Source organism: Stigmatopora argus, chromosome 7 (assembly GCF_051989625.1).
Source record: "Stigmatopora argus isolate UIUO_Sarg chromosome 7, RoL_Sarg_1.0, whole genome shotgun sequence".
NCBI classification, from domain to species: domain Eukaryota; kingdom Metazoa; phylum Chordata; class Actinopteri; order Syngnathiformes; family Syngnathidae; genus Stigmatopora; species Stigmatopora argus.
In genome coordinates, this window is record NC_135393.1 from 13,335,023 (window position 1) to 13,362,300 (window position 27,278).

At 40.0% G+C, this 27,278-nt stretch overlaps 1 protein-coding gene across 3 annotated transcripts in view; it reads left to right on the plus strand.

Annotated features, from left to right (window-relative positions):
- The window catches only part of grin2ab (glutamate receptor, ionotropic, N-methyl D-aspartate 2A, b), an 89,736-nt gene that overhangs the window by 44,874 nt on the left and 17,584 nt on the right, over nt 1–27,278 (plus strand). For all 3 annotated transcript variants that reach the window (XM_077605174.1, XM_077605175.1, XM_077605173.1), the window contains 3 exons: nt 25,930–26,096; nt 26,291–26,425; nt 26,507–26,606. In XM_077605174.1, coding sequence (XP_077461300.1) covers nt 25,930–26,096; nt 26,291–26,425; nt 26,507–26,606 — 402 coding nt within the window. The remainder of the gene's footprint in view (nt 1–25,929; nt 26,097–26,290; nt 26,426–26,506; nt 26,607–27,278) is intronic.

Consider the following 27,278-nt stretch of genomic DNA (forward strand, 5'->3'; position numbering starts at 1 on the left):
CCACTGGACCGCCCTCATCCCACCCGCTCGCTTCCCGTTTTTACGCCCCAGTTGTGTAGCACAATAAGACTTCATGACAGGCTTGGCCTTCAAATGGTGGCTGACTTTTATTTAATCCGTGATACATCGCTATTTAAATACGTATTAAATCTTTCTACGAATGGCTAGGAAAAGCTGCCCACGTATTTAAGGAGACATAATGTGTCAGGATGTTTGTGTTTTGTTTATTTTTACACTCTGGTCTGCTGATAATGTGAACATGACCTGGCAGGATTCCCCTTGTATGATGTCGTTAGGCACGTCTCCTTAAAGCACATGTGTCAAAGTGGCGGCCCGGGGGCCAAATCTGGCCCGCCGCATCATTTTGTGTGGCCCGGGAAAGTAAATCATGAGTGCCGACTTTCTGTTTTAGGATCAAATTAAAATGAAGAGTATAGATGTAAATTAAATTTCCTGATTTTCCCTTTTAAATCAATAATTGTAATTTTTTTAATCATTTTTTTCCTGTTTTTAGTTCAAAAATCATTTTGTAAAATCTAAAAATATATTTAAAAAGCTAAAATAAACACTGTTTTAGATCTATAAAAAACTGAATATTCAGGGATTTTAATCAATTTATAAAAAAAAATCTAAATATTATATCTAAAATGGTCCGGCCCACATGAAATCGAGTTGACGTTAACGCGTTTCTGTGTTTTTAGTTGAAAAGTCATTTTGTAAAATCTAAAAATATATTTAAAAAAAAAGCTAAAATAAACATTGTTTTAGATCTATAAAAAATGAATATTCAGGGATTTTAATCCAGTTCTTATAATCAATTTTGAAGGAAAAAAAATCTAAATATATCTAAAATGGTCCGGCCCACGTGAAATCATGTTGACGTTAAAGCGGCCCGCGAACCAACCTGAGTCTGACACCCTTGCCTTAAAGAATGGCTGTTTTTATCTTAAATGTAAACCTTTGAGACCTTGTCCAAAAAATTAGGTTGATAACTGAAATATTTGCAATTTTTATTTAAGTTAAATTTATAGTACAATTGCCAACTTTCTTCCGAAAGAACCCACTTTTTTTAACGTCGGAATTTGAACAACGCGTCAAACTAGCCCGACCCACCCGAGTTGCACGGTGATTAACGATGTCTCTGTTTGTTGAGTTCATCGTGTGATTGATGCCTTAGGCTCGAGTCATCAGTTTCTCTCTTGTTTGGCACCCGCACACACATGCGCTGGTAATCACCTCGTTATTTTTTTTAATTAATGCATATCAAGATTTACCCCCTGGCAAGGATCATGTATTTCCCTTGCTGAAATGATTGCAAAATGAGAACACAACGCTGGTCTCCAATCTTAAAAAAAATATAATAATAATACATTAAAAAAGTAAAAGAATCAATTTTACATTCAGTATAGTTTTGTTTTTTTAAATGGTACATTTTATAATGAAATTAGAGTTTACCTAGTATTACAATCAAAAAAAGGAAACTAACATTTTACTTCAATAAAACACATTTTTTTGTCAGAAAAATAAAATTGGCTATTAATTGCATTGCATTGAGGTCATGAAAAAAAATCACTGACGCTAAATTAAATCAAATCAAAAATATCATATGCTCTGCTAATATCTTATCCGCATTTTCCCAAGCAGCTGTGCAGTTATTCACTATAAAGCCTCCCACACAACCTATCATTTGGAATTCCAGGGATGGCTGATGTGGGACCCCATAAAAACTGGCGTTCTCCACACAATGTACAATAAATCTAGTCCCGCGTGTACATTGCACCCTGGCATGTATTATCTTACAAACACCTTCCACATTTAAAAAAAACGCCAACCCCCAATCGCGTCACCGCAAATATGACACACGTAGTAAACACTCAAGGTCACGACGTCTCTTACCTCCCTTTGGGTTTAGCGCGAACTCTTCCAAGCCTGCCTCTAACCACAACGTTATAACGGGTTTATGGATTAGCCGGCGCTTTGGATTGGTGGCCACCCAGCATCCGGTTCTCACTTGTTAAAATGAATTTGTTCAGGTCCAAGGATTACCAAACCTATGGATTCTTATCGCTTCGAAAAATTTCAAAAAAAAGTGCCGGCCCGGGGCCAAATCTGGCCCGCCGCATCATTTTGTGTGGCCCGGGTAAGTAAATCATGAGTGCCGACTTTCTGTTTTAGGATCAAATTAAAATGAAGATTATAGATATATATTAAATTTCCTGATTTTTTCCCCCCTTTTAAATCAATAATTGTATTTTTTTAATCTTTTTCAGTGTTTTTAGTTCAAAAATCATTTTGTAAAATCTGAAAATATATTTAAAAAAGCTAAAATAAACATTGTTTTAGATCTATAAAAAACTGAATATTCAGGACTTTTAATCCAGTTTTTTAAAATTCATTTATTTAAAAAATCTAAATATTATATCTAAAATGGTCCGGCCCACGTGAAATCAAGTTCACGTTAAAGCGGCCCGCGAACCAACCCGAGTCTGATACCCCTGCCTTATTTGAAAATGAACGAATACGTTGCTATTTTGTTGACATCTTTCATATTGGATTAGCTTCACAGCCCATTTACATCGTAATAAAATATTTGTACCCTCTGCTTGCTAGGCTCAAGTAATGATACCCATTAGTAGGCCATTGTTTTAAGACAAGGCAACTACACAACATTACATTGTTACGATGTAAAATTACTTTCTTTGGCATTTTTTTTTCTGTAGCCTATTTAGGCAGCACATTAATATTTCAGGAATACATTAGAGTTTCTGTATCACCCCATTGCTTAATTGCCTAGTGAACACACATCATTGTTAAGATCACAACAATCAAATGTTACTTTCTCTTTGGATTTCTTCTCCAAACCGTTCAGGCAGCAGATTAATGAGGACTTTATGCATTGTAGTTAAATAGCTAAATGAATCCAGACAGCAAGTATTACTGGGCATTTGCAAAAGAAAATGTAATTTGGGCCAGATTAAATACTGTACGTGGGCCACAGGACATACTTTGCTCACCCCTGATGATCTCCGCAGTGTCCATAATAAAGTGCGGTGTCAGAAGTAATAACGACCATGATCGTATGCTAATGATGACATTGTTCGAAGAGAAGGGCGCAATTCCCGTTAAGATCGGCGCAGCCCCCCACAGCCTTTGAAGCGGCCGAAACACAACGTGATCTGTGGAGGTGATTTCCAGTCGGTGCCTTAATGTAATATTTATACGCGGCGTTATGTGCTAAAGATCAGCAAACGTGCAAAGGATGTATGGAGAAAAGGCGCACACATAAATAATATAGTGCAAGGCCGTAATTAAAAGAAGAGATGTCATGGGAAACAAAGCGTTGTTTTTATGATCTGATGGAGTTCAGGTTGCAAATTAAGATTTACAACTGTGTTTCAAATGTAGGTTATTTTCACAACTGTTGGCCTGGTTTCCAAATTAGGATTTCAAGGAATCATTGGGTTAGGACAAGGGTGTCGCACTCTGGTTGGTTCGCGGGTCGCTTTAACGTCAACTCGATTTCACGTGGGCTGGACCATTTTAGATCTAATATTTAGATTTTTTTTTAAATAAATGGATTAAAAGAACTGGATTAAAAGCCCTGAATATTCAGTTTTTAATAGATCTAAAACAATGTTTATTTTAGCTTTTTTAAAATATATTTTTAGATTTTACAAAATGATTTTTGAACTAAAAAACACAGAAAAAATGGATTAAAAAATTACAATTATTGATTTAAAAGGGGAAAAATCAGGAAATTTAATATACATCTATACTCTTCATTTTAATTTGATCCTAAAACAGAAAGTCGGCACTCATGATTTACTTTCCTGGGCCACACAAAATGATGCGGCGGGCCAGATTTGGCCCCCGGGCCGCCACTTTGACCCTGGGTTAGGATGTCAAATAAATAGAGGTATAATGAAAAGTTGTTGTTGTTGTTGTTGTCTTGGGTTGGAGTTTCTAATTGGAGTTCTGAGACATATCTAGGGTTTCTCATTTTGATTTGATGCCAAGGTTAGGATTGGAAATCAAGGTTTTTATTCAGATTTTGGATTCAAAACAGGTCTGGAAATTGGCTTTTAAAACTAGATTTAGGTTTCCATTTTAGGGTCTAAAGTCAGAGTTCAGCTTTCATGTTTTTAAGTATGAATTTTAAACATGGGTTCATCTTTCAAACTGAGCTCAGACCTTCAAAGTACATTTTTAGTTACGGGTTTTATAGTTTAGAAGTAGAGTTAGGGTTTATTTGCATTTCAGTATGCCTTAACTAAAGGCAAAAATGGGTTGTAAGGAACTACATTTACAAATCTTTTCAATCGAATGTACACATAATAGTTTTCAACATCCCTTATAACAACTCTTTTGTTCCCTATTAAATTCACGCCTTTTACTTTAATATTTATCAACAGGTATATTCGTTTGTCGGAACTATTGTACTTTCTCCGAAAAACTATTGTATAACACCACCGCACTGTAACATAATGAAGTTTGTCTGACTCAATCATATCCGTTGAAGCTTTTGTGCGCGTAGAAAAGGAGAAGGAACAAAAGCAATCTGCAGTGTATGAACAGCATCAGAGATAAAGATATTATTTGAGGAATCGCATTGTGACGAAGCAGGCATCAGCTTGCACCTGTTGAATTTCACCCTGACAAAATCTTCTAACATGGTTCGTAATGTTTCCTCCAGTTGTGCACCACTGAAAGCTAAAAATAAATGTCAAAACTCAGTGTTTATAAGTAAAGATAGACATCTTACGCATAAATATGGAGGAATCCACTTGTTGAATTTCATTATAATGATAATAAATCTTTACTTCCTTGAGTATAGTTTTCGGATATACACACGACTGATGAAAAATGTGTTCATTTTTGTCAATTTGTCTTGCCTTTTATTTAACCACACTTTTCTCATCAAACTGAACAGAAGAACTTTAAAATTCATCGTCTTATGCGTTATATAACAACCGGAAAACTCTCTCATAGATAATGTAAAGTGCGTAATTACCGGGCGAGTCGTCAGTGGAAACGTGCTCCTTTTCATCATCTGATTATCATCCGAAAATGTTCGCAGCCATGTAATATTTCAAGAAAGGATGTAGGGCACACGCGGCGCCGTGTGGTGCAGATAAAACGAGCGGCCTCGCCCCGAGCGCCACTGCGGGGGAAATGCATTTGCCTTCTAACTTGTTTTGACGGGCACCATTCCCGCATAGGGAATTCAAATCAAGACAAATCCTTACAAGCCCCTGAAATCCGATAAACACCAACGTGTCGTCCATAGTGCGCAGACAGCAAGATTAATAACCATTAGCGCCAACATCCTCGCTCCCGCTGCACAAACGCTAAATTCATATTTACGCTCCATTACATTTTTCTCTTTTTATTCTTGGATCATTAGCAAAGCATGTTTGTTTCGATTACCGCAACCGGTTGTCATGAAAGGCTTTATATTTCAAAGTAGGGTCAGTGTTTCAAGATAGGTTTCGACTTTTAAATGACAGTTCGTATTAAGGTTTTCAAAGTAGGGTTGGTGTTTGCAAATAGGGTTCAAAGGCAGACGGAGGGTTTCTCATTATTGGATTGGATTGGATAACTTTATTCATCCCGTATTCGGGAAATTTCGTTGTCGCAGTAGCAAGAGGGTGAGGATGCAGAAATAGGAAAGGCATTTTAGACATAAATAGATAGGTAATAAGTAATTAATAAATATATAAATAAATAAGCGCGTTGCTGAAATATATATATATACATATACATGTACATACACGTATATATACATATAAGCACATATATACATACATACACAGATGTACATGCATGCATACGGTAGGTCTTAACACTCAGCCATTTGTTTTGTTAAAGAGCCTGACAGCTGATGGGAGGAAGGATCTGCGGAAGCGCTCCTTCCTGCAATGAGGGTGCAGCAGTCTATTGCTGAAAGAGCTTCGGAGGGACTCCACAGACTCATGCAGGGGGTGTGAGGTGCTGTCCATGATGGACATCATCCTGGTCAGCATCCTCCGCTCTCCCACTTCCTCCACAGAGTCCAAAGGACAGCCCAGAACAGAGCTGGCCCTTCTGACCAGCTTATTCAGCCTGTTATGCTTTGGTTTTCAATTAGGATTTGAAACAGGGGCTGAAGGTTTTTTTTTTTAGATGCAGGTTAGGGTTAGGATTTTAATTTAGCGCTCTTCAGAAGTTGACAACATAATTGGAATTTGAATGGATGAATGGATGCAGTGGTTCATGCACGTTTCGTATTGCGGCAGTTGGATTGGCAGTTTGACGGTGTTGCAAGAGAGCGTAGAAGAGAGACAGAGACTCTTGCTTAGCTAATCAATGCTAACAGTCATGTTCGAGTCAGTGCGAACACGGCGTCATATTTGCAGCTCAATGTGGCGTGAAGGATTGGCCCTCCCCATACCTCTCACCCTGCTGCTAAGAAGATGAAATTGGCAAGATGGTGGAGAGTTTTCATGCTCTGTCGCAATTTCTTTTTGTTTTAGTCTATGGATTAGTTGCAGGATCTGATGAAATCAGAAACATCGACTTGAAAAATGACATGTTGGATTATCCCTTATGTTCTGGTAATCTTATTTTATTGTTTTTTAAGGTTGTGGTTGTTTTAACAAAAACTTTTGAAACACCCCTGTTGCAATTTTTGAAGTTGCTGCATTAGTTCTGACAAGGCTTTCAATAAATACTTGCTTACAATAAAAAGGGAGGACATCTGTGAGTATCTTTGCTTGTTAGGCAGTGGTATGAGTATGGATCTTACACTCGACAAAAAGGTGAAGGGACAAAAAAGTTGTCCAGGGTTTTTTCCGGTAATTGGTGTGGAGACAAAGCAAAGAATCCTCCAGAGCGCCTTGCGACCAATCGATCCCACATCTAGTGGTCCAATTGTCACGATAACTATAGAGTAACTGATCACTAACAAGAAACGCTGTATATAATGATAGATAGATAGACATTTATGTAACCTTGTGTTGTATGTTCAAACTTGAACTGCATTTTCATACTACCAGTAGCATTTTAGGATAAATGTCCTGACTGCCCTGATTGATTGATAGGTTTACTAAAAGAAATAGAGAATTTAATTATCAGTTGCTAAGGAAGGCATACATTTTTGGTGAAAAATTCCAAAATTCGGTACTCGGCCATTTGGTCGCCGGACTTTTGGTCGCCGGACTTTTGGTCGCCTGACGTTTGGTCGCCGGACGTTTGGTCGCCGGACGTTTGGTCGCCGGATGTTTGGTCGCCCGGAAGGTTATTGATAATTACAATTTAAAATTGTTGCTCAAATTCCCTAAAAACAAACTGCGAATTATTATTTAGTCAACTTAATGCCCTATTAATTATTAGGCTAAAGAAAAGCTCAAAATTTCCCGGACTTTTATTGTTTTTTGTTGGAGAACTTAAGACCCTGACTGACGTCCCTTCCTAAGGGGACAACTCATGTACATACAAACTCTTATATACTCATACGTCCGCTCAGTGAAACTGCTCAGGGCCATTGTTGGCTTTTATTGATGCGTAGACCTTCTTGTTCTACCTTGTTTTGTAGCCGGACTTTTGGTCGCCGGACGTTTGGTCGCCGGTTGTTTGGGTCCGGGCGACCAAACGTCCGGCGACCAAAAGTCCGGCGACCAAACGTCCGGTCACGCTAAAATTCCTGGGTCCCCAAGTTATCGGACCCTCAAAAAAAGATGATACCATAAGTTTGTATGACCGTAAAGAACAGGATCAGGAAACTGTGAAAGACAAGAGGCTAGAGAAGAAGTGGATCTTGAGACAACTGAGGAAGGTCTAGAGAAAGTCGATTGCAAAGTGCTCCGAGAGAAAGTACCGCATGAGGAAGTCAGGAGTGGCAGAGAAGTATGCTAGAGTAGTGGGAGCCATGTTTGAGGGCAGTAGAAAAAAGTGTGGTGCAGGTGTGATTGGGGAGAAGATGGATTTATGCGGTGATGGAAGACGGGGGGCAATTGGTTGGTGTAAGTGATGGAAAAGTATGACACGCTGTGGCGACATACAGTCATTGAAAATTATGTAAATAAACTACCATAGTAGCCCTGTGAAGACTTATGCATTAAATATAGTGTAAATATATTATATATTATTTCTGCATAAAGGATTACGTAAATATGGTATGTTTTATTCAAATGAGAACACGTGGTTGGAAAAAATGGAGTGAGGTTTTTTTTGTTTTTTTCTTGTCCAGTAGAACATCAGTTCATGGACGCTGGACCGCACATGTAAATAAGCATGTCAGTCAACATTTGATACATTAGCATAAATGCAGTTACATATGTGCTAGCAGCATTTTGTTCGGGGGCACAAGCCTTGGGGACGAGGTGAATGTGGGTCACTTTGCACTCGCATTCTCTGCTCTTCCAGATGTTTGTTTGTTTGCTTGAAAAAATGAACAGATGTGTGATGCACAGTGGGTGAAGCACCATTGATGTTGTTGTGTTCTCTGCGGCCCAAAAGAGCCATTTTAGCCTTTTGTTGCCATGGCGGCAGAGAAGAGCACACCAAAGAAGACACATTTTTGCTTGACATTTTTCTGCAGTATAGATCATTAAATTGAGTGAAAACATGGTACATTTATGACAAGTTGCCATAAACACACATGACATAACTATGTCGAAGGAGAGGTGTATGCATGAAATATGATGTCAAAAGGTATGTTATAAAATATTTAATCCAGTGTGGTTGGGATGTTGTATAAAGCTTAAATAAATACAGAAAGCAGTCATTTGCAATTCCTTTTCAATCTGACCTAACGATAAAAGTATGCTGCATTAGCGTTTTATATAATACATCAAATATGTACATAAATATGGCCCTTGCTTTTGTATGGCACAAAAACATGATGTAAAGATTGTACATAAGACAATTCATAGAAATTGAATATGGTATAAAGAGTGTAAGACATTAAATTTGTTGCAAATATGCTACATTATAAGGAGATACTATATACTATATGTCAGTTTGCTCCAGGGGAGGTTTATTCATGGCTGTAGGAAAAGGCAGGACAAGTGCAATGAAACTTTTGCTACACATTCCTCATGCGTGCATGTGTGCACAGCTAAACACACATTTGTGCCGCTCTGGTGCTGTTTGTACCGCGACGACGACGACAACGGTGACGGCTCATTTGTCAACGTCTGCGCTAAAAGTGGATCTTGATTCAAGCTTACCCGCACGTCGCGTTCTCCAAGCCTTTCAATGATTGTCTATTTTTTCTATGAACGATTCTACATAGAACATACTGTGGATACACAGCTTTATAATTGTAAAACAAGGCTCCTTTACCCTGCTTGACCTTTTTTCTTTAATGCAGCAGGGTTTCATCTCCTTTTTCTCTCTCCACATGTGATAGACGGTGCTGTTATTTTACTTCTTGGCCCTCAAACCAGTGGAAACTTGAAGGTGCTTTTCATCAGCAATTTTTGGCACAGGTGTCTTCGCCGTGGTTGCCCAAATCTAATTCACACTGTCTGTCTTTGGGGTACTTTTGGCTGTCTTGAAACCAGCGTCGTGCTTCAAGTATGGGTCACATGGGTCACTCACTTTATTCATGACTCATTCTTGGACAATGTGGGCCTATTTGTTGGTGATATAATATCACTATCCCTTCTTAAATACATTTTTATAGTATACAGCAGACTTACAATCATAAGCATTACAATGTAAAATGGTTTCTGCAATAATAGTTGCCGTTTTTTTTTGTTTGAAGATGAGATATCAATAATTTAACCTGATGGTGGTACTTTTTGGAGGATTATTTGAAAGGATAATGATTAGTCCCAGCAGAAAAGGGAATACTTAAAATATTTTTATTATAGTTTTGTGGGCTTTTTTAAAATCAGTTTAAATATGTGAGGAGCATGTGGTAGGACTCCAAACATTTTTTTCTATGATGGCCACCAATGTGACGGCGTCCTGTTGAAAGTATGAACTCAAGGCTGTGCTAAATAAATCATGTTGGTTTTGGGTTAAAGCGGCAATAAAGCAGCCATTTTGCCGCTGCTTAAACATGCTCGTGTGTTCTTCATCTTCTTCTGTAGTAAATATTTAAATTGCAGACCCTCACCACAGGCGGGCCTTATTCCATCTCGTCAGCTTGGCTTCACACGTGCCCGCTTAATAATGCACACCGTCTTGTTAACAGGAATTTATGGCCCCTTTGTGTTTTCATGTCCTTTTTGACATATGGAGTGAGCGCTTTTACATAAAGATGAAAAATGTAAACATCAAGTTTACATTTCTTTGAGTCAAGTTCCTTGTTTAGCAACCACAGATGGTAGAAATGAAATGACCATGGGCGCTAAGTGATGGCTCAATACGTATGGCGACGAGTTTGGCACGAGGTGCAGGGTACACGGTCGATTGGTCGCTGGTCTTTTGGTCGCCCGGAAGGTTAGTGATAATTACCATTTAAATCGTTGCTCAAATTCCCTAAATACAAACTGCGAATTACTATTTAGTCATACTTAATGCCCTATTAATTACTAGGCTAAAGAAAAGCTCCAAATTTCCCGGACTTTTATTGTTTTTTGTTGGAGAACTTGTTAAGACCCTGACTGACGTAGCTTCTTAAAGGGACAACGCATGTACATACAAACTCTTATACACTCACACGTCGGCTCAGTGAAACTGCCCATGGCCATTTTTGGCTTTTATTGATGCGTAGACCGTGTTGTTTTACCTTGTTTTGTCGTCGGTCTTTTGGTCGTCGGTCTTTTGGTCGCTCGTTGTCGCGGTCGGGGCGACCAAAAGACAGCGACCAAAAGACCGCGACCAAAAGAGCGGCGACCAAAAGACCGACGACCAATCGACCGCACATGAGGTGCAAGTAGCAAGGGCTTTAATTTTTACTTGTTTTGTACAGGACTTGTGTGGTTTTGCAATTAGGAAATATAAAATCAAAGAATGCTGTTAGAGGCAATCTGAACGAGCCATGTTTTTGTCAGATATTTTTCTTGTTGGCATCCATTATTAATTGTTGCGTGGTGTGGAATTCTGTCCATTTTAGAAATGGGCAGAAAAAATAAAGAGCATTGATTCTTTCTCGATATATTGTATTGAGTAGAAACGAGAAGAAGATGGGGGGGGCTGCTTCATACAATGGCAAGTTGGCGGTCGGAGTTTGCGAGGTGATGCCCGCCCGCTTACTGGCAAGTCCAATTCTTCTCTGCTCAGCGATGCTGCGTGGGCCGCCAACGCCGCTTCTGCTGTATAAATAAAGCTGGCTCAGCCAATGGGAGAGCGGCAGAAAGAAGGACGATGCGGGAGGAGAGGAGGGGAGGTGTGGGGAAGGACGTTCACATGGGAGAAGAAAGTAGGAGAGGGAGGATGCAGTTGATCGCATTGAGAGGAGCCACAGAGAATGATTGCACCATATATGGTAACTTTGGAGAACACGAGAGGGAACAAGTGTGACGGATGTGAAGATCAACCCTTCAAATTGTGTGTGTGTTTGTGTGTGTGTGTGTGGTGCTCGTATTACACCATCAGCGTTAGTCACCGCTCGCCATGATGAATAGAGTTGAAGGTAGCTTTGATTCGGTATCTGCAGGACTAGAAAACATCCTACAAGATTATTACCTAGGTAGTATCAGTTGTTAGGAAATAATAAAGGAGGGACAAAAAGGGTTTTAGAAAAAAATATGAAAACGGACAAGTCTTTTTGTTGTAAATGTGAAGAAAAATCAAGAATCTTTTTCAGTTGTTCAGCAAAGTGGGCGGATAACTTAAACATGTTTAGGCTTCTTGCAACATCTTTAAAAAAAATCATGTTTTTTTGCACGTCCGTCTCATTCATTGTGGACGAACTTCTGGCATGTGATACTTTTATGGCTGCCATTTAAAACGCCAGTCTGAAAGGTCAGACATCAAGAAAATTTGGATTTATGCATTAAGATCTACAGTCATTACATAGCCTAAATTGTTGAGAAATATAATAAGTACCGTTAGATTCACGCTTTAGGCCTTAAGGCTTACGGGAAGAAATTTGCTGCGTTCACTTGTATAGAGCTTTACTTTTCAGAGAGACAAGAGTTCCTGTCCATAAGGTGATTATAAGTGGTTGACCTAACAGAGGAAACTTTACACGTAACCTCCAAAAAAGCCATGGAAGTCATCCTGTCACGCGCGATTAAACGTGCCCGTGTCATTTATTTCCAGTAGAGTCACAAGTCATCAAGGCAGCGACCCGGCTACTGCTTGTTCTACGGTCTCTCAAGCCCCCCACACCCAAAAAATCCGGTTTGAGCTTGTCTGCTGACTTTTAGCACGTTCACTGTGCGTTTGCATCACTCCAATGCACCGCTTGATTGAATTAGTGACGATAGCAACTTCATGATTAAGTCATTTTGCGTCTTGGGGGCGGTGGTTGAGTCGGGGTGTTCATCTGATTTCCTGACCAGAGGCGGAGTTAGCCGCAGTTTTATCAGCTTGTTAAGAACCAATAAAAGCAAATTGAATTGCTGTTTTATGACAAGGTCTTGACATTATAGACCCCTTCTTTGAGTGATGTTTATGTCTGTGCAATCGGAAGCTTTTGATGGAGTCGTTGCCGCAACGCATACGTCTGCGATGATTGTAAAAAGTGTGGCTATTAAGAAGGAGAGATTAAGTGTCCAGCTATTATTCGTCGGTACAGAAATAGCTCGGTATGTCTTGAGTCTGGTAGGCGACATTTATACTGGTTAGCGGTTTAACAACGTTGATAGGTTCACCAATAGGCATTCCCAAATGCACGCACAAATAAAGAGACAAGACAATCTTCTGGGTTTTCTTACAAGAGGTTCATTCTGGCGTCACACGCATCTTTTCCCTGTTTATTAGCTTCAAGGACCCTAGTTACAATGGACATCTCAGCTCTCAAGGGAGGGTTGGGAGACAGGAGTGAGACGTCAAATAGTCAAGGACCCTAGTTTCAATAGACGTCTTAGCTCTCGAAACAAATGAAGGTCATGTAGAGCGCGAAGGTTCTTCTCCACATTCCAGTTGTTTGGTCTAACTAAGGAGCAAAGCATTTACATCGTTGCAAGCAGATGTACTAGAATAACTTTTCTAATGTTAATAAGCTAAGTAAAGCAAAGCGTTCTTCATTGCGAGCAAATGTATAATAATGTAAGACTAATAACCCTAACAAACGTGAAAGCCAGACTTGAAATCAGTGGTACACAACCAATTGTGAATCAGTTTGACAACTGACTGTCGTTTTTCTGTTCTACACAGCAACGTGCTGTGATGTGCTGTGGGTTTGATGTTTGCAAATGTACTTGTACAAAGATAACCTTAAGTTTCGAAAAATGAACAATTGTGAAACCAAGCAAAAGTGGGTTGTTTACTTTGAGGGGGGATGTGATAGACTAGCTTTTTTCTGTGAATCCTACTGCGTGGGATAACCAAAGTGAAATCTGAAGACGTGGCTGGTTGAAAAATCAGTAAATATTTGTGTTTTTTTTCTTCTTCAAATGTTTAAGTAGTGCTTGGCTTCACAAAGTTTCTATCTAACAAAATAAATAAAAGCCAGATAACTGTATGGCTAGAAAAACATGTTTCAACACTTCCAGTCCGTTTTTATACATTACACATGTTCTTAATGTCAAATCCACTACTTAACCGAAGTTCAGTTTTGAGTTTCAGATGGTAGAATAACATTTTCCATCAGAACGTGAAAATTAATATGAAATATGTTCACTTGAAATGTAAATTTCAGCTTTTTTTTTTACACTGTATGTACACATTAGACTGTGAAAATATATTAGCGAGATAACAAATATAAGACGCAAAGACAAAGACCAAAGATGCTCATAGGTATAAAAAAAATGCTTTAATGCGGGAGATTATTTGCTGAAGCTATAAACAACCTGCAAATCTTTGAAAACACACGTTAATCTTAGAGAACATATAATTTGTACATTTTGTCGTGCAGCAAAACCGGCAGAGTCATCCGTCAGGGGAAGCAAGCAATTATGAACCCGAGCTAATGAGAATTTCATAACACTTTGGGTATTTACATTTGGATTGGTTACACAACAAAACCCAGTTTGTTTGTCGCAACGTAAAACCACAGCACTCTCTTTGGGTGAAGAACAAACAATTGCGTCGAGCAATGCATTGTTTTTCTTTGACTAATTGTCTTCCTGTAGTTGAGTGTGACCCAGTGACAGCTGGTCGGGACAATTCCACTAGGACGTCCCTTCATGTTGGAGGCTTTTATTGCGTCCCACTGCTGATCTTCTAGTCTGTGTTTTTTTTTTCTTTTTGGGAGCAAGCATCAAAAAGGCAACGATGCCAGGCGGGCAGGGGGTGCGCAGAGCTAAAAGGCAAAAGAGGGACAAGAGATGCTGCTTGCTGGTGACATCATTGCTTTTAGAACGGCGGCAGTAGCGCCCGAGCGGCCCTCAGGCCAGCCAGCCCCCAATACGCTCTCTGCACTCTTGTGTACTTCCCTCCCACTGAATTATTCAGCTCAATCCTGATGGAGAGACTCAGACTGCATTTGTCTGTGTACGAAATAGGTGAATGCGACTCGTCTTTATCTGTGAAATGAGGAGAGGGTGAAAGATTTGGCTGGAGAAAAAGTGATTGAATAGGTCAGGGATAGAGTGAATAATAATATGAAAACACAATTTCCTAAACTTTGCAGTTACATTTATGTACAATGAACAAAATTGTGCCCCAGCTTAGATAGTATGGTATACATTTCTGTCATGTTTGTAAATGTTACTGTAGTTAGTGAATTCTGTGACGCCTCTGACTGTGGGATAAAGGACTACTAGGTCTTTTGCCCAAACCGTTCAGCACTAACGTGTGCTGTACGTGAACGCATTTGTGTCAAAGTGTGTGAATACAACGGCACTTCATCTGCACTCCAAAAAGAGACCGAAGGAGGAGATGACGCTCCACTTTTTCCAGCAGTGAATCATCTCTTACGGCCCATCTCGGCACGACACGCGCAACCACACACACAGACGCACACAACGTTAAGTGTATTAAGCAGCAATGGAGTGAGCTGGAGGAGTGTCATCCTCCATGCTTTTCAGGATAAGGACTCAACTCGGCCACAATTGTTGGATGTAGGTTAGTTTTTTGATCCATCCGACTATTTTCTCTATCCCTCACAAGGTTTGTTGATGCGATTGTTGACCATGAGCCAGTCAGTTACCATATTTTCTCGCATATTTGCATAATATACGCCGTATTTGTCGCTCAAAAAATGATGACTGAATCAAGGGTACATCTTCTATGCGCACAAATTAAACTTGACATTGACGAAACTGCAAGGTGACAGACGCAATGCCATAACGCAAGACAATGCAGCCGATAAGGTCATTTATTCCAAATTAGAGAAAAGATAACCAGATAAAACGCTAAACTAAATTTATTTTGAAGTCTATGAATGATTTTTTTTTAAATACACCGTACCTTGCATAAAATGTGAAAAAATTCGCTCACTTGTGCATGCCATTGCTCGCTCAGGGCGCCGCCATCTTACCGAGGGCTGACAAACTAGACCGCTACAGACACACTTTCTGGTTGTACTGCTCACGTGACTTCCTTTTTCAATTAGTCCAGGTGCAGGTAACACTCTTTTGGAATTTGCAATCCAGCAGACGATCCTTTAGATTCATACAGTATCTCAGAAATAGCACGTGCGATGATTTTTCTTAAGATTTTCCCTTCAAAGTAACACATTTGTACTCCCTATTAAAACCATAAATATGGAGGGGAAAATTGTGACTCAGGGGGCGTCTTATACGCGGAAAATTGTAAAATAAAACGTTTTAAAGCAGGTATATGGTACAAGATCTTTTTTAATCCTTTAACGGTTTTCCTCACTTTTGTTGGAATTGGGGTGTTGGGTTTTTGATTTTTTGGTTCTACGCGGTTTTCTCTTTAAAACATAAAAGAAACAAACCCTGTGGCCTTTCTTCAAGAGAGAGAAACGGTTCGAAACCACAAAAAAAACGTAGCGGACAGTCCAATAAGATGCCTGTCAAGAAATCCAATACATGAGCCGATCCACAAATGCGGCTCTTCTGGTGTAATTTAAATCGGAAATTGGATTTAGGGTTTGAAATGTCTTTTTTTTTTTTAGAAGACGTCCAAGGGCCAAACAAGAGTGCGGTTCCAGTTTCTGGAGAAAAAGTATGGCTATTACCACTGCCGAGGGTTGCGGCTTATACGCGGAGGCGGCTAATATGCGAGAAAATACGACTTGTTTATCTGTGAGCTTTTCTCAATGTTGCTGTGTTAGTATGTAACTGACTTAGCTTGTCAGTGAGAGCGAGTGAGGTGTCGAGTGGGCAGGGAAGGTTTTGCAGAGATTTACGATCTGATGGAAAGTGTAGAGTGTGGTGAGTTACCTCTTATTACCAATGAACTGGTGTGATTTCATTGAAAAGTGATGTCAGGGATATCAACAGGAGTTTTTCTTTTCTCTCGCCCCTCAATCACATGGATTTTTCTGCTGCTTGGTTGATGTATGTGTTTTTGTTAATGTGTGTGTTGTGGCTTCGAAGGCGTCGTAGGTGATGGCAGCCATAGCCTGTTATCAGTGGTCTGCTGTCTAATAGCCACTGGCTTTAAGCATCTGGCATCAAACAGCCCCCACAAGATGCGTTAACACATTCACGCCACCCCCACAGATGAAATGGCCAAATGTGTTTTCGTGCATATGCGGAAACACAAAGCAAGCGGGTGCTCTTTTTTATTTCTTACCGCCGGGAATCGCCGGGCAGCTTTTAATTAGTTTGAGAAATAGATTCACTTATCTGCTCTTTGACACATGGGCCACGCACTAACTACATAAACACCAGACACACACAAACACACCTCCCATACCAGCCTGTGTGTACTTGTCCGTGTGCGAGGACCTATCCCATCCATCAGGGGTGTCGGAGAATGAGTCCAGGCAGGTGTGTGTGAGGGAAATAAATCTAATGCCGTCTGTGGGCTAAGCTTTGATTTGCCATGGAAACGGGGGCTGTTGTGTGAACAAAGTTGCAAAAAATACAAGTGGCAGTGGTGGGATATGGAATGGATGTGAGTTGTTTAAGTCTTGTGAGGTTTGTGTGATTTAGTTAAGATATTTAATGTAGATTTTTTGAGTGGAAGTTGCTGAGGTGTGGGAAGATTTGTTGGGCTGTCATAAGATGTTCCAGTAGTACTCAAGTCTAAAACTAAATGTCAATTTATTTCGTTTTTTTAAACTCCATTACTTTTATGATAAGCAATACATTTGCAATGTTTACAAGCAGCAAGTTTTGCAACGCTTATCTTTCAAGCCTTTTAGCTCAAATTACTTAACATTTGCAACTTGTCTACAAACATTGAACACTACGTCTGAACTATTGACGGTAGATTAAGTACGTTGCCTTCCGCTTGTGAGTGGATAAGTGGATCACATAGCCGGCTGGCTTTGAACCGAGCAAATTCATCTAAAAATGAAGTGTGTTGCGCCAGTAAGGGCATCCATTCCAGTTTTAAAAATTCCAGCCAGCATAATTGCTATGGCGACCACTCATATATTCCTGTTTTGGTCATCTGACCGAGCTGGCCCAAGTCATTGTCCCCAGGGTCTGTAACCTCATTTGCATCTGGCTGAACTATGGCAAAAGTGAGAGAATCAGACAGGCAGCAATTTAATTATGTGGTAAAGTTAAATAAATAAAGAATGACTGCCGTATCAACTTTTCAGCTTCATAAGATGACTTATATTCTGACAGAAGTGGCTGGAGTCCGATTGTATTTGCGGAACCCACCCAATTTTGGGTGGACGATTTGCTGGAGAGTTTTTAGATTTCCTGCAGTCTTGTAAATACCTAAATTTGCTGAAGTCGGTCATGATTTTACTGCAGTTGTGCAAGGTTTTGGAAAGGCTCACTAGATCCAGTGTGCTGCAGACTACTGCTTTAAGTGTGTGTGATTTTACGTATATATTTTTTGTGTGTAACTGTTTCTGCTTGTGTGTGTTTGGCAAAGTGTGCAGGACTCTCAAAAAAGACCCTGCCATGAGTTCTTTACTATAATGAGCCATTCCGCCTTTAGCAAGTCTTGTTCATTTTCTCTCTCTCTGTCTGCACAATTAGCGATTTGGCTTCTTTTTGTTGCTGTTTCTCCCAGAATACATTCTGCTCTCAGGTGGCAAACAGTCGGTGGTATTTAGTAATTGCATTCCTGATTGGGCTCCTGTTTCAAACACAATACAAAACACTGAACTGACGTCTTCTATCCTCCATTTATTTGTCATTATTTTGGCAATATTATCCTGAACTGTGTTGAAATGACGGTCATCCTTGACGTCCATAAGGACCTCAAAGATAGCCCGGGGAATCCAGACTAATTTTGCCTTCTTACAATTAACCTTAGCGTGTTCAATTAGTCTCTGTGATGGGAAGCCTATCATAAAAGACAATGCACACACTGGTCACAATTTAAGTCTTTTCAATTCCAAAGATAATGGAAGTACAAGACACAGGTTCTTGGCTGATATTCCCTTGCCATGTAAGTTTAGTTACATGAAGTATCTGTACTAATTACTACAATGGCGAGGCCTCACACGTGCCTTACGGTGTGGTTTGCATGAATTAAATCGATGGCTATTGCCATCGTGCCCCTTTTGGGAGTAGGTCGCCCGATCTGGGTGCTGTAATTTCGGTATTTGTCACTGGGAGCAGCTTGCTTTTTTGCATTTTATGCTTGAATTTACTTTTTGCTGTAAAAGCGAGATGTGCTGAGAATGAGCCAAGTGTGCAATCCCTTGCCTGACCATCTCACGAGATAGGTCGCAGCTCATCGACTGCAGACTGTCTGAGGCCTTTCACCCCTTGACATGCTCGTGCTCATATGCCAAAGTTAGTCAAGCTTTACAGAAATGTGCACTTTATTCCATTAGCATGTGTTAGTCAAACTTTACAGAAATGTGCTTTGGCGACTACTCCGTGAATATGCGATTCCTTAAATCCTGAGCTACTGGATTATAAACAATATTTATGTTTCAACTACAATAATTCCTTTTTATATGCCATAAATTTGCAAGTATTGGTGCCAACATCTTTACCATTACATGTATCTTAAACTAGGCCTGTTTTGTATTTGAACCTGATGTTTTCAAAATGATATTCCTTAAATTTAGACAGTGCAATATACAACTGCTGACACAACGTCATTACTTCTTATTTGACGCGGAGTGGTATTCCCGGTCTCGTACCTGCTGGCACACATTCAGCCGTTCGGTAGTCCCTCCGGTCATTGGCTGACTCATAGCCGCCTGTTGCCATTTTTACCTCAGGCCTCAGGTTGCTGGAGTCCAACAGAGTCATCATCAGTGGGCAGTGAGTGAAACAGAGTGGGATACATTATTTTCTCTCGTTTTTTTCCCTACCCAAAGGCCCTCATGCTATAAATATCCAACTGGCAATTCTTTGATTCTGCCTGAGGAGAAGGGAAGTGGGGGTAGGGGGGTTCCCGAAATGGAGGGAGCTGAGAGGGTCCGCACAGTCGTTTATCTCCCGTGCCAGGCCACAAAATTATATCTTTTTGAAGCACCATAATTCAAATATATAATGGGTTACAGACATCTCAATTTTATCTGCTCCACTATATGTAGGGATAATAACTCTTTGCATTTTCTGGGATGAGCAACAAAGACCTGATTTGAAGAAAAAATGAAGCACCTATGCTTAGGATTCCCGACAAAGTTGTGCCTTGAGATAAGAGTGACTAAAAGTAGGAGACAAGACAATTCAAATTTCATGTTATATTTTATCGTGTGAATAGCATAATTACTAACAAGTGCTACGGTAACAATATAATATGAGTAAATAGTACAGAAATCCGTAAATTTACCTCTGTAAAATGACAATTGTTTTTTTTATGTGAATTGCTAGAATGCAACTCATTTGTATGCTAATATCGTTTTGTTTTTGAAACATGCTTTCCTATGTGTAGCCATTAAAAAAGCCCCCTGCCAAGGTGGGTAGAAGGCAGAGTGACGCTGTGACAGGCGGGAAATGCACGAGTCGGGTATGATGGATGGAAGCAACTTGTCCGTGCACAAGTTTTTCCTGCCGTTTTTACGACTGGTTTAACGCCGGTAAATCTTTTACACAGCGGACTCCAGCCCAAAGAAAGGCACACAGGTAGTGATTTAAAAAGGGCTGGGTGCAAATTTCCCATCGACAGTCGGTGGAATTCCGTGAAGTCTTGTTGAAAAGATCCTTGATGTGTTCTGGCCTTTTGTCTAGACTTTTCAATTGCATCTGCTACCTGATTCCCTTGAGAATTGGCTCGGGGGATAAAAACAGATGGACAATCACTACAGTGGACATCATGAATCTTTCGTAGTCACCACTCAAATTGGATTTCTATTACCGCCCAAGTTTTTTTTTATCCGTTACTATAGTTAATAGATTTTCAAATGTGCTTGACACAATTTATATTGTTCTTTGGAGCCATTTTTTGTTTCACTCAGCTCAGTCTGTGCTTCTCATGTACTATGCTTGATTGCATAGAACATTTCCAGAACGAAACATGCTTCAATACGTCCAGGGATGTGTGTCATTTTACAGATGCTGACGAGTTGTGTTAAATAGTGCAGTAGTCCAGAAGGTTGGGGAGCAAGGAGGCCTTAAATAGTAATTATGTTAGGGGCGCCCATGTCCCCCAAGTGAGATGTCACAGCGCTAAAAGTCATATATACCATAGTTCGAGAGAGAATTCAAAACTTCACTTTCTTGACATTGGCTTATGTTAAAGGATTAACCTTATTATTAACATAAGTTCCATTTTTTTTTCAGATTTGATTGTTTTACGATTTACCCAGCAATTACTCAAGTCCTTTTATAAAAATGGATTCAGCACTAGTACACAACTTCATTTGTCACTTTCTGCTTTTCAATTGAAAAGCATGTTAGATTTGGCACACATATCAATCATGTCATTAAGTTAAATTTGTCACAGAGTGGAAAATGTATCACTTCAAAACATTCTCTATCTATGACGGGGAAGTTATCACGTTTAACATTATGTTTATGGCTTATTGAGGCAAGCACACTTTTCATATTGTTTACATTAAACGTCTTAAAGTAATTACGGAAGAAAAAAATAATACAACTTTTTATTGCATAATCTTCTCCTTCCAGGCTCTGTTTTCTTTTTTCCCCCTTTTTGTCAGCGCTAATTCTTTGTTAGCGTAAGGATTTCAAAGAACATCTGCTGGGCGTTTAGGGAGAATTAGCAAGGCATCGAAAAACACACCGTGTTTAACCAGGCTCTCTTATTTCCAAGATTAGCTTTGTGGCATGTTAAGGAAAATGTCTTGCCAAAGCCTTTGACTTTTTGGACCCTGACGGTAATTATGGCATTAAAAAAAACAAAAAAAGTGTGTGATAATGAGCTATTTGGCAGCGTTATCTGGTCTTTCTGGGGACGTGTTTGAAAGATGGGATCGCACATTTAACAGGCTAAGAATGCACACACGAGGTTTGCGTTCACACTACTTAGTTTAATGGCACTGGCGTTGTTTATCTTGATGTCTTCGCTCGTCTGCATAGTGACCCGCCAGCTCTTATTATTCTCGTCATGACACATTTGGAAGCTTTTTATTACAAGGGGAAAAAAGCATTAAATTAACTTGGAGCTGGAATGCCACTCAGACTTAGTCATCAGTTAGTACACCAGACAGATCTTCAAATGCTGCTTTGTTTCATAAATGAGTTATTGGTGTCAAAGTTGCACCGGTTGGGAAGCTATTCATCTTTTTAGTCAACTGTGAGCATCTTTCCTTCGATATCTTAGAAAATACTGTTTCTTTTTTTGCCTCAGTGTCCAAACTATGCCCCCTGGGCCAACTGTGGCCCACTGCAGTAATCGCTCGAATATCGTGGTTAATGTAGACCAGACATGGCCACGATAAACGAAAAACCGCCAAGTAGGATTTTGACCATCACAATACATGTTTCCTTGCCTATACAGAAATACAAGTACAATTATGTGTACATTTATTAAATATTACAGCTATAAGCATGTCAAAAGACTGGAATGTATTAATAATACAATTAATATAATGTATATATTTAAAAATGCAACTACTTCAAATATTGCGGACAATGAAGTTAAGGCCACAAGAAGACGAAGGACTTGGACTAAAACTCCCATTTGTGTTTTTTGGATTTATATCAAGCGGAGAGAAACTTTTCTCACTGTTAATACAGTATTTAATGGATTACTCTACCCAGATGTTTTTGTCCCACTGCAAATTATGAAATAATAATTAATAATATGGCTTGCACAAGAAGCTTGAGTTCAGCCTACTCCATTCGGATCTTCCGTTTAACAAATGTTAACAGAATTTTTAGCATTTTTTTCTAAAAACGACTCTCGGACAAAAATTAGAATACCCCTGTTCTACATGCATTAGTACTATTCAACGTCAAATATGTGCGTCTTTCTAAGTAGCGGACAGTCTTTTACTTTTACACCCTAAATATCAACATTTCTATAAGTTAATGCATTCTTTCTTCTAAAGTTCCCGACTCAAAACCTGTTAATTATTTGCCAGTCTTGTTTGTGTGTTGCTGTGCACATCTGCAACTCCATGTAAAATCCCCAAGGAGTTAAGAACATGTATGTACATACTGTTAAATATGCACACAGCATGACGTCTCCACGTGTTTGAAACGTCAGTACGCCAAAATGAAATTTGACATGAACTCGCATGTGTCGCTGCGACTTTGCCACGGGCCCGCAGAGTAAGTGTGCGATACGCCGCGCCTGCTCCATAATTAATGTTCGATGCCCCACACCATCAGCACGGCTGAATTTGCAGTGCGCGTGCGTGTGCGCGCACATCGCAGTGTGCACCAAGTTCACCGGATTTGTATAATTAATGGAAGATGTCATCAGTAAATCTCTAGGTGACACACATGTGCTGTGTGTAGATGGCGTGTGCGCGTGTATAATTGATGTATATGTGAACGTCATCAGACAGCACTTTACTCAAATGGTGCTTTCTAATCCTTTGTGGTGACAAATTGCTTTTCTTTTACCAATTTCTCCATCCGCTTTGTTTCCTGTGAAGTGGTTCCATTCTTTGCCCTTCCTTTTCTTTTCTGAACTTTTGCAACCTTTACATTCCCTTTTTTTTGCATTTCCGATTTTTCCGCGAATGTCATTCGCCTTCATTTTCTTTCCTTTATGGACATTACTTTGTCATCTTGCCCTTTACTTTACTTTCATTTTTTTCGTCCTTCGGTTGAGGCAAGAGAAGTTAAGTAATGCAAAGGGAAAGTCCATAACAAAAAAAATTAATAATATTTTCCTTTTTTTGTTCTTTGCTCGTTAACTTTGTCTTTTTTTTTTACCCTTTCTGTCTTAACTCAACGCATTGACTTTTTTCCTTTTAGTTTACTGTTATAGCCCATTTCTTTCCACCCTGTCCACCCAGTTAATTTTTTCCTTTTCTCCATATTGTTCTCTGCCTTTCATTGTCACCTAAACCTGTTTTTCTCTTGATATTCTCCCCTTCCTTTCCCTGTTCTTCCTCTTTGTACTCCGCCGTCATTTCCATTCCTTCCTTACCAATTGCTCTGCTTTAATTACTTACGCTTGTCTGTATGTTCCTTTTGTTCCTCTCTTCCCTTTCCACGCTTTTCTCTTCATTGCACTTGCATTTATCCTGTCCCTTCCCACTCCTTTTCCCCCTTTCATTCCATTAGTGTTCCTTTCATTACCTCTTTTCCTTCCCATTTCATTTCCATGCATTCTCTTCCCTTTCTTTGTTCTTCCCGTCCTGTTTTGTGCTGAAAACACGACATGGAAGACAACTGGATGATATTTTTGGTGCATTGTCCAGCTCGACCTTGTGTGTGCGTTGAAGGTTAAGTGTGCATCGGTCGGTGTGTGTCTTTGCGTTTCCTCCAGGCATGTGTGCCGTGTTGATATCAGGACTTACAATAAGCCTGTTGCCGCAAAGGGATTCTTCTTTAAGACCGAGTAGGACTCACCTACAGCCAGACTCACACATGCACAAACACACAGATAAGGTGACATAGATCTTTTTGAAGTACAATTACATCCTCTGCCTGCTCCTACGTGACGAGAAGCTGTCGAAATCTGTGCCGGGCTGGCTCTCGCTGTGTATTTTGGGTGTTTGTGTGTGTGTGTTGGATGCCACTTGGAGACAAAATACAATGCCAAGGCTCACACACATGAACGCACACACATACACACACACACACACTGACAGCTGATTTTGTTGTGAACCTTTTGATGTTAAATGTGTGATGAGTGGCTGCATACTCTCTCCTCGCAGCCTCCTCCTTACTGCAGCAGGTGTTTGCAATACAATGGACTGAGCTAAAGCCCATGTGGAATCACGTAGGGGGGAAAAAAGCCAAATAGAAGTAATCCGTTTTGATCATGTATGCCCACCTGCCTGAGGAGTTGAACCTTTAAGAAGGTGAATTAAAGCAAGAGATGGGAGTCTGTTTGATCAAAGTCAACATTTAGAGGTCAGAGAAGCGCAAAGGAGAGAAAAGTGCCTTGTCAGCGTTGCCCTTACCAAATTTGTATGGGAAGCATTAAACGTGGCGCAGAAGCAGGGTGCCGGAGTCACGTAGAGGGAAACCTGTCCAACAAGTGATCTATGTATTCATTGTCACCTTACGTGCCAATCACAAGACGCACTCGCAGTGTTTGCTCTTTCTTAGTCTGTGTAAATGTTATTCACTAAACAGACCGAACATCCATAATTGGTCGGTTATTTTTCAATGGCAGTCTTCGAAAACAAAACTGTGTTTAAGTCCTCAGTCAATTCAAATTCAATATGTGGACCGTGAATGTTGGGGTTATTCTGGGATATTATTATATATGTGCGCATTAATCATTAGGTGTGTGGAATATTAATCATTATATGTATATGTGAAACAATAATCGCTCAGTATAACGTTACCAAGGACACTTCCCGCTGCAGCTGGCCCCGAGGACATTTAATTGTTTTGAGGACTATTGACCTGACAAATCACACAGTCCCGGGCCGAGGACTGTTGATCTGAGTTCGCAATGAAGATCTGTGAAGGACTCATAAATTGCTTTGACTTGGATTCCGGCAGATGACGATAATCGAATCAACTTCCGAAAATACTCGCATATTGTTTCAAAATACTGTCGCTCGGTTCACCTTTTATGGAAATTGTTATGCTTACTTGTGCAAATTCTTACGCAGTTGTTTTTGGTTTCCGACCTGATATGCAATTGTTTGAATAAGATAACCTTAAGTGTTTTGATTATGTGCGACTAAATGGACAGAAGAGGATGCCTTTCTTTAGAATGATCCGTGACGGGGATGAGTCAGGATTGATTCTCACTTGCAAGTTAACGCTAGATTATGTCTCCGATGTCTCTCCCTTTATTAAAGTATACCTATTAATAAACCTATCAGTCAATAATTGCGTGGTTAAATCATTTGCAGTTACTGTATTTTCCGCACTATAAGGTGCCAGTCAAAGACTATATGTTTGTTTTAAGAAACTGGCAACAATTGTACATTTGTAGTCGTGATTCAGTCTGACTTTTATAGTGAAAAGTGGGACAGGCAGTTCGCCAGAAGACTTTCTATGCCTTCACTATCCTTGTACTGTGTTGCCCGTAAACACTACATTATTTCCAGCAGCGGGAAACGAGACTTTAAAGCTCTCGTGCCATGTTCCTTTTCCTTCCTCTCATGTTCTCTCTGGCGCTTATCTTGTACTTAGTGATTACACAATTGAAAATGCTTTCTAATTACATCCTTGCCGCTCTCTGCCTCAATTAAATTAAATAAGCTGGAAGGCGGTAAAACAAAAAAATATGCTGACTATCTTTTTGTTTTGTTCAATGTTTTTTTTTTGTTCTTTAAAGGATGAGAAGTCGACATTCTTCCAGTTTGGCGCCGCTCTACGTCAGGAAGCGCTCCTTATGCTGTCCATCATGGAGGAGTACGACTGGCACGTCTTCTCTATCGTCACGTCAAAATTCCCAGGGTACCAAGACTTCATCAGCACCCTCAGGGTCACCGTGGACCACAGGTATTTGTCTTGGCGAATCACCGGTTGGCCCACATCGTCACGTAAAAACTCAGTCATTGCTTGGTCATGTCAATCACAGATTAAATTGTTACATAGATCATTTGTAATTTGTTGGTTTGTTGGTCAGTCAAGCTTTTATTCTTCATGAAGACGTTTTTGATTCGTGATATTTATTGTGCGGTTCATTCTTTTAGCTTTGTACGTTGGGACCTCCAGAGTGTAGTGACCCTAGACGCCATGGACGGAGACCCCAACTCCAAGTCCCATATCGCTCTCAAGAGAATCCAGAGTCCTGTCATTCTGCTCTACTGTTCCAAGGACGAAGCTGTGTAAAGAACCCACCATTTTTTTAAAAGAAAAAAAGACAAATAATATCAATCTTTATGACCAGACTCTGACTCCCTTAACAGCTACATCCTGGAAGAAGCACGTTCACTGGGCCTGATCGGAGCTGGTTACATCTGGATCGTATCTAGTCTCACCACGGGAAATCCTGACTTCACTCCAGAGGTACAAAAATGTATTCTTCTTTTCTTGTGTGTGTGAGAGAGAGAGGCACTCCTGGGATTTAGGACTGTGGGGTTCCTATGTACTCTTGGCCAGGTTTCAAGGGGGAAGCCGTTGGAGCATGGTGGGTAGCTGAGGGTTTGGGGCCTGAGGGCATTCTTCCATAACAATCATGCATGCTTTTGGGGGCATTTTAATGGTATTCTCATCCGTTGGTGGCCCCGATACCCAAATCTGTCTACCATGTTTCTGTCCTAACGGTAATTAGGTGTATCCCCTCTCCACGTGAATGAACTTGCAATAATGTGGGAAAAACTATTTATAGCATGACCAACTATGCAAAAAATAAATAGATAGGAGGCCAGGGAGTAGGGGAAACGCCATAAATGGCTTATTTGAACTGTTTTCAAGAATAAAATACATTCCGATTTACATTTTAAGGTTAGTAACTTATTTGCTTATTTGCAAAAACAGCAAAAGAAAACCAAAAGTCTGAGTTCATACTCTAGTGTTAGCCCAACTCGGCACTTGTGCAGTGCTCTTTAGTCCACGGTTGCTGGGAAAAAAAAGGACACGGCGCAGTCAGCAGTTCTGTGAATGCACTTAGTAGCTTTTTTGGCAGGAAATCTAGAGAACAGGAAGATCAATACCCGCTTGATGTATTACCATAAGCTG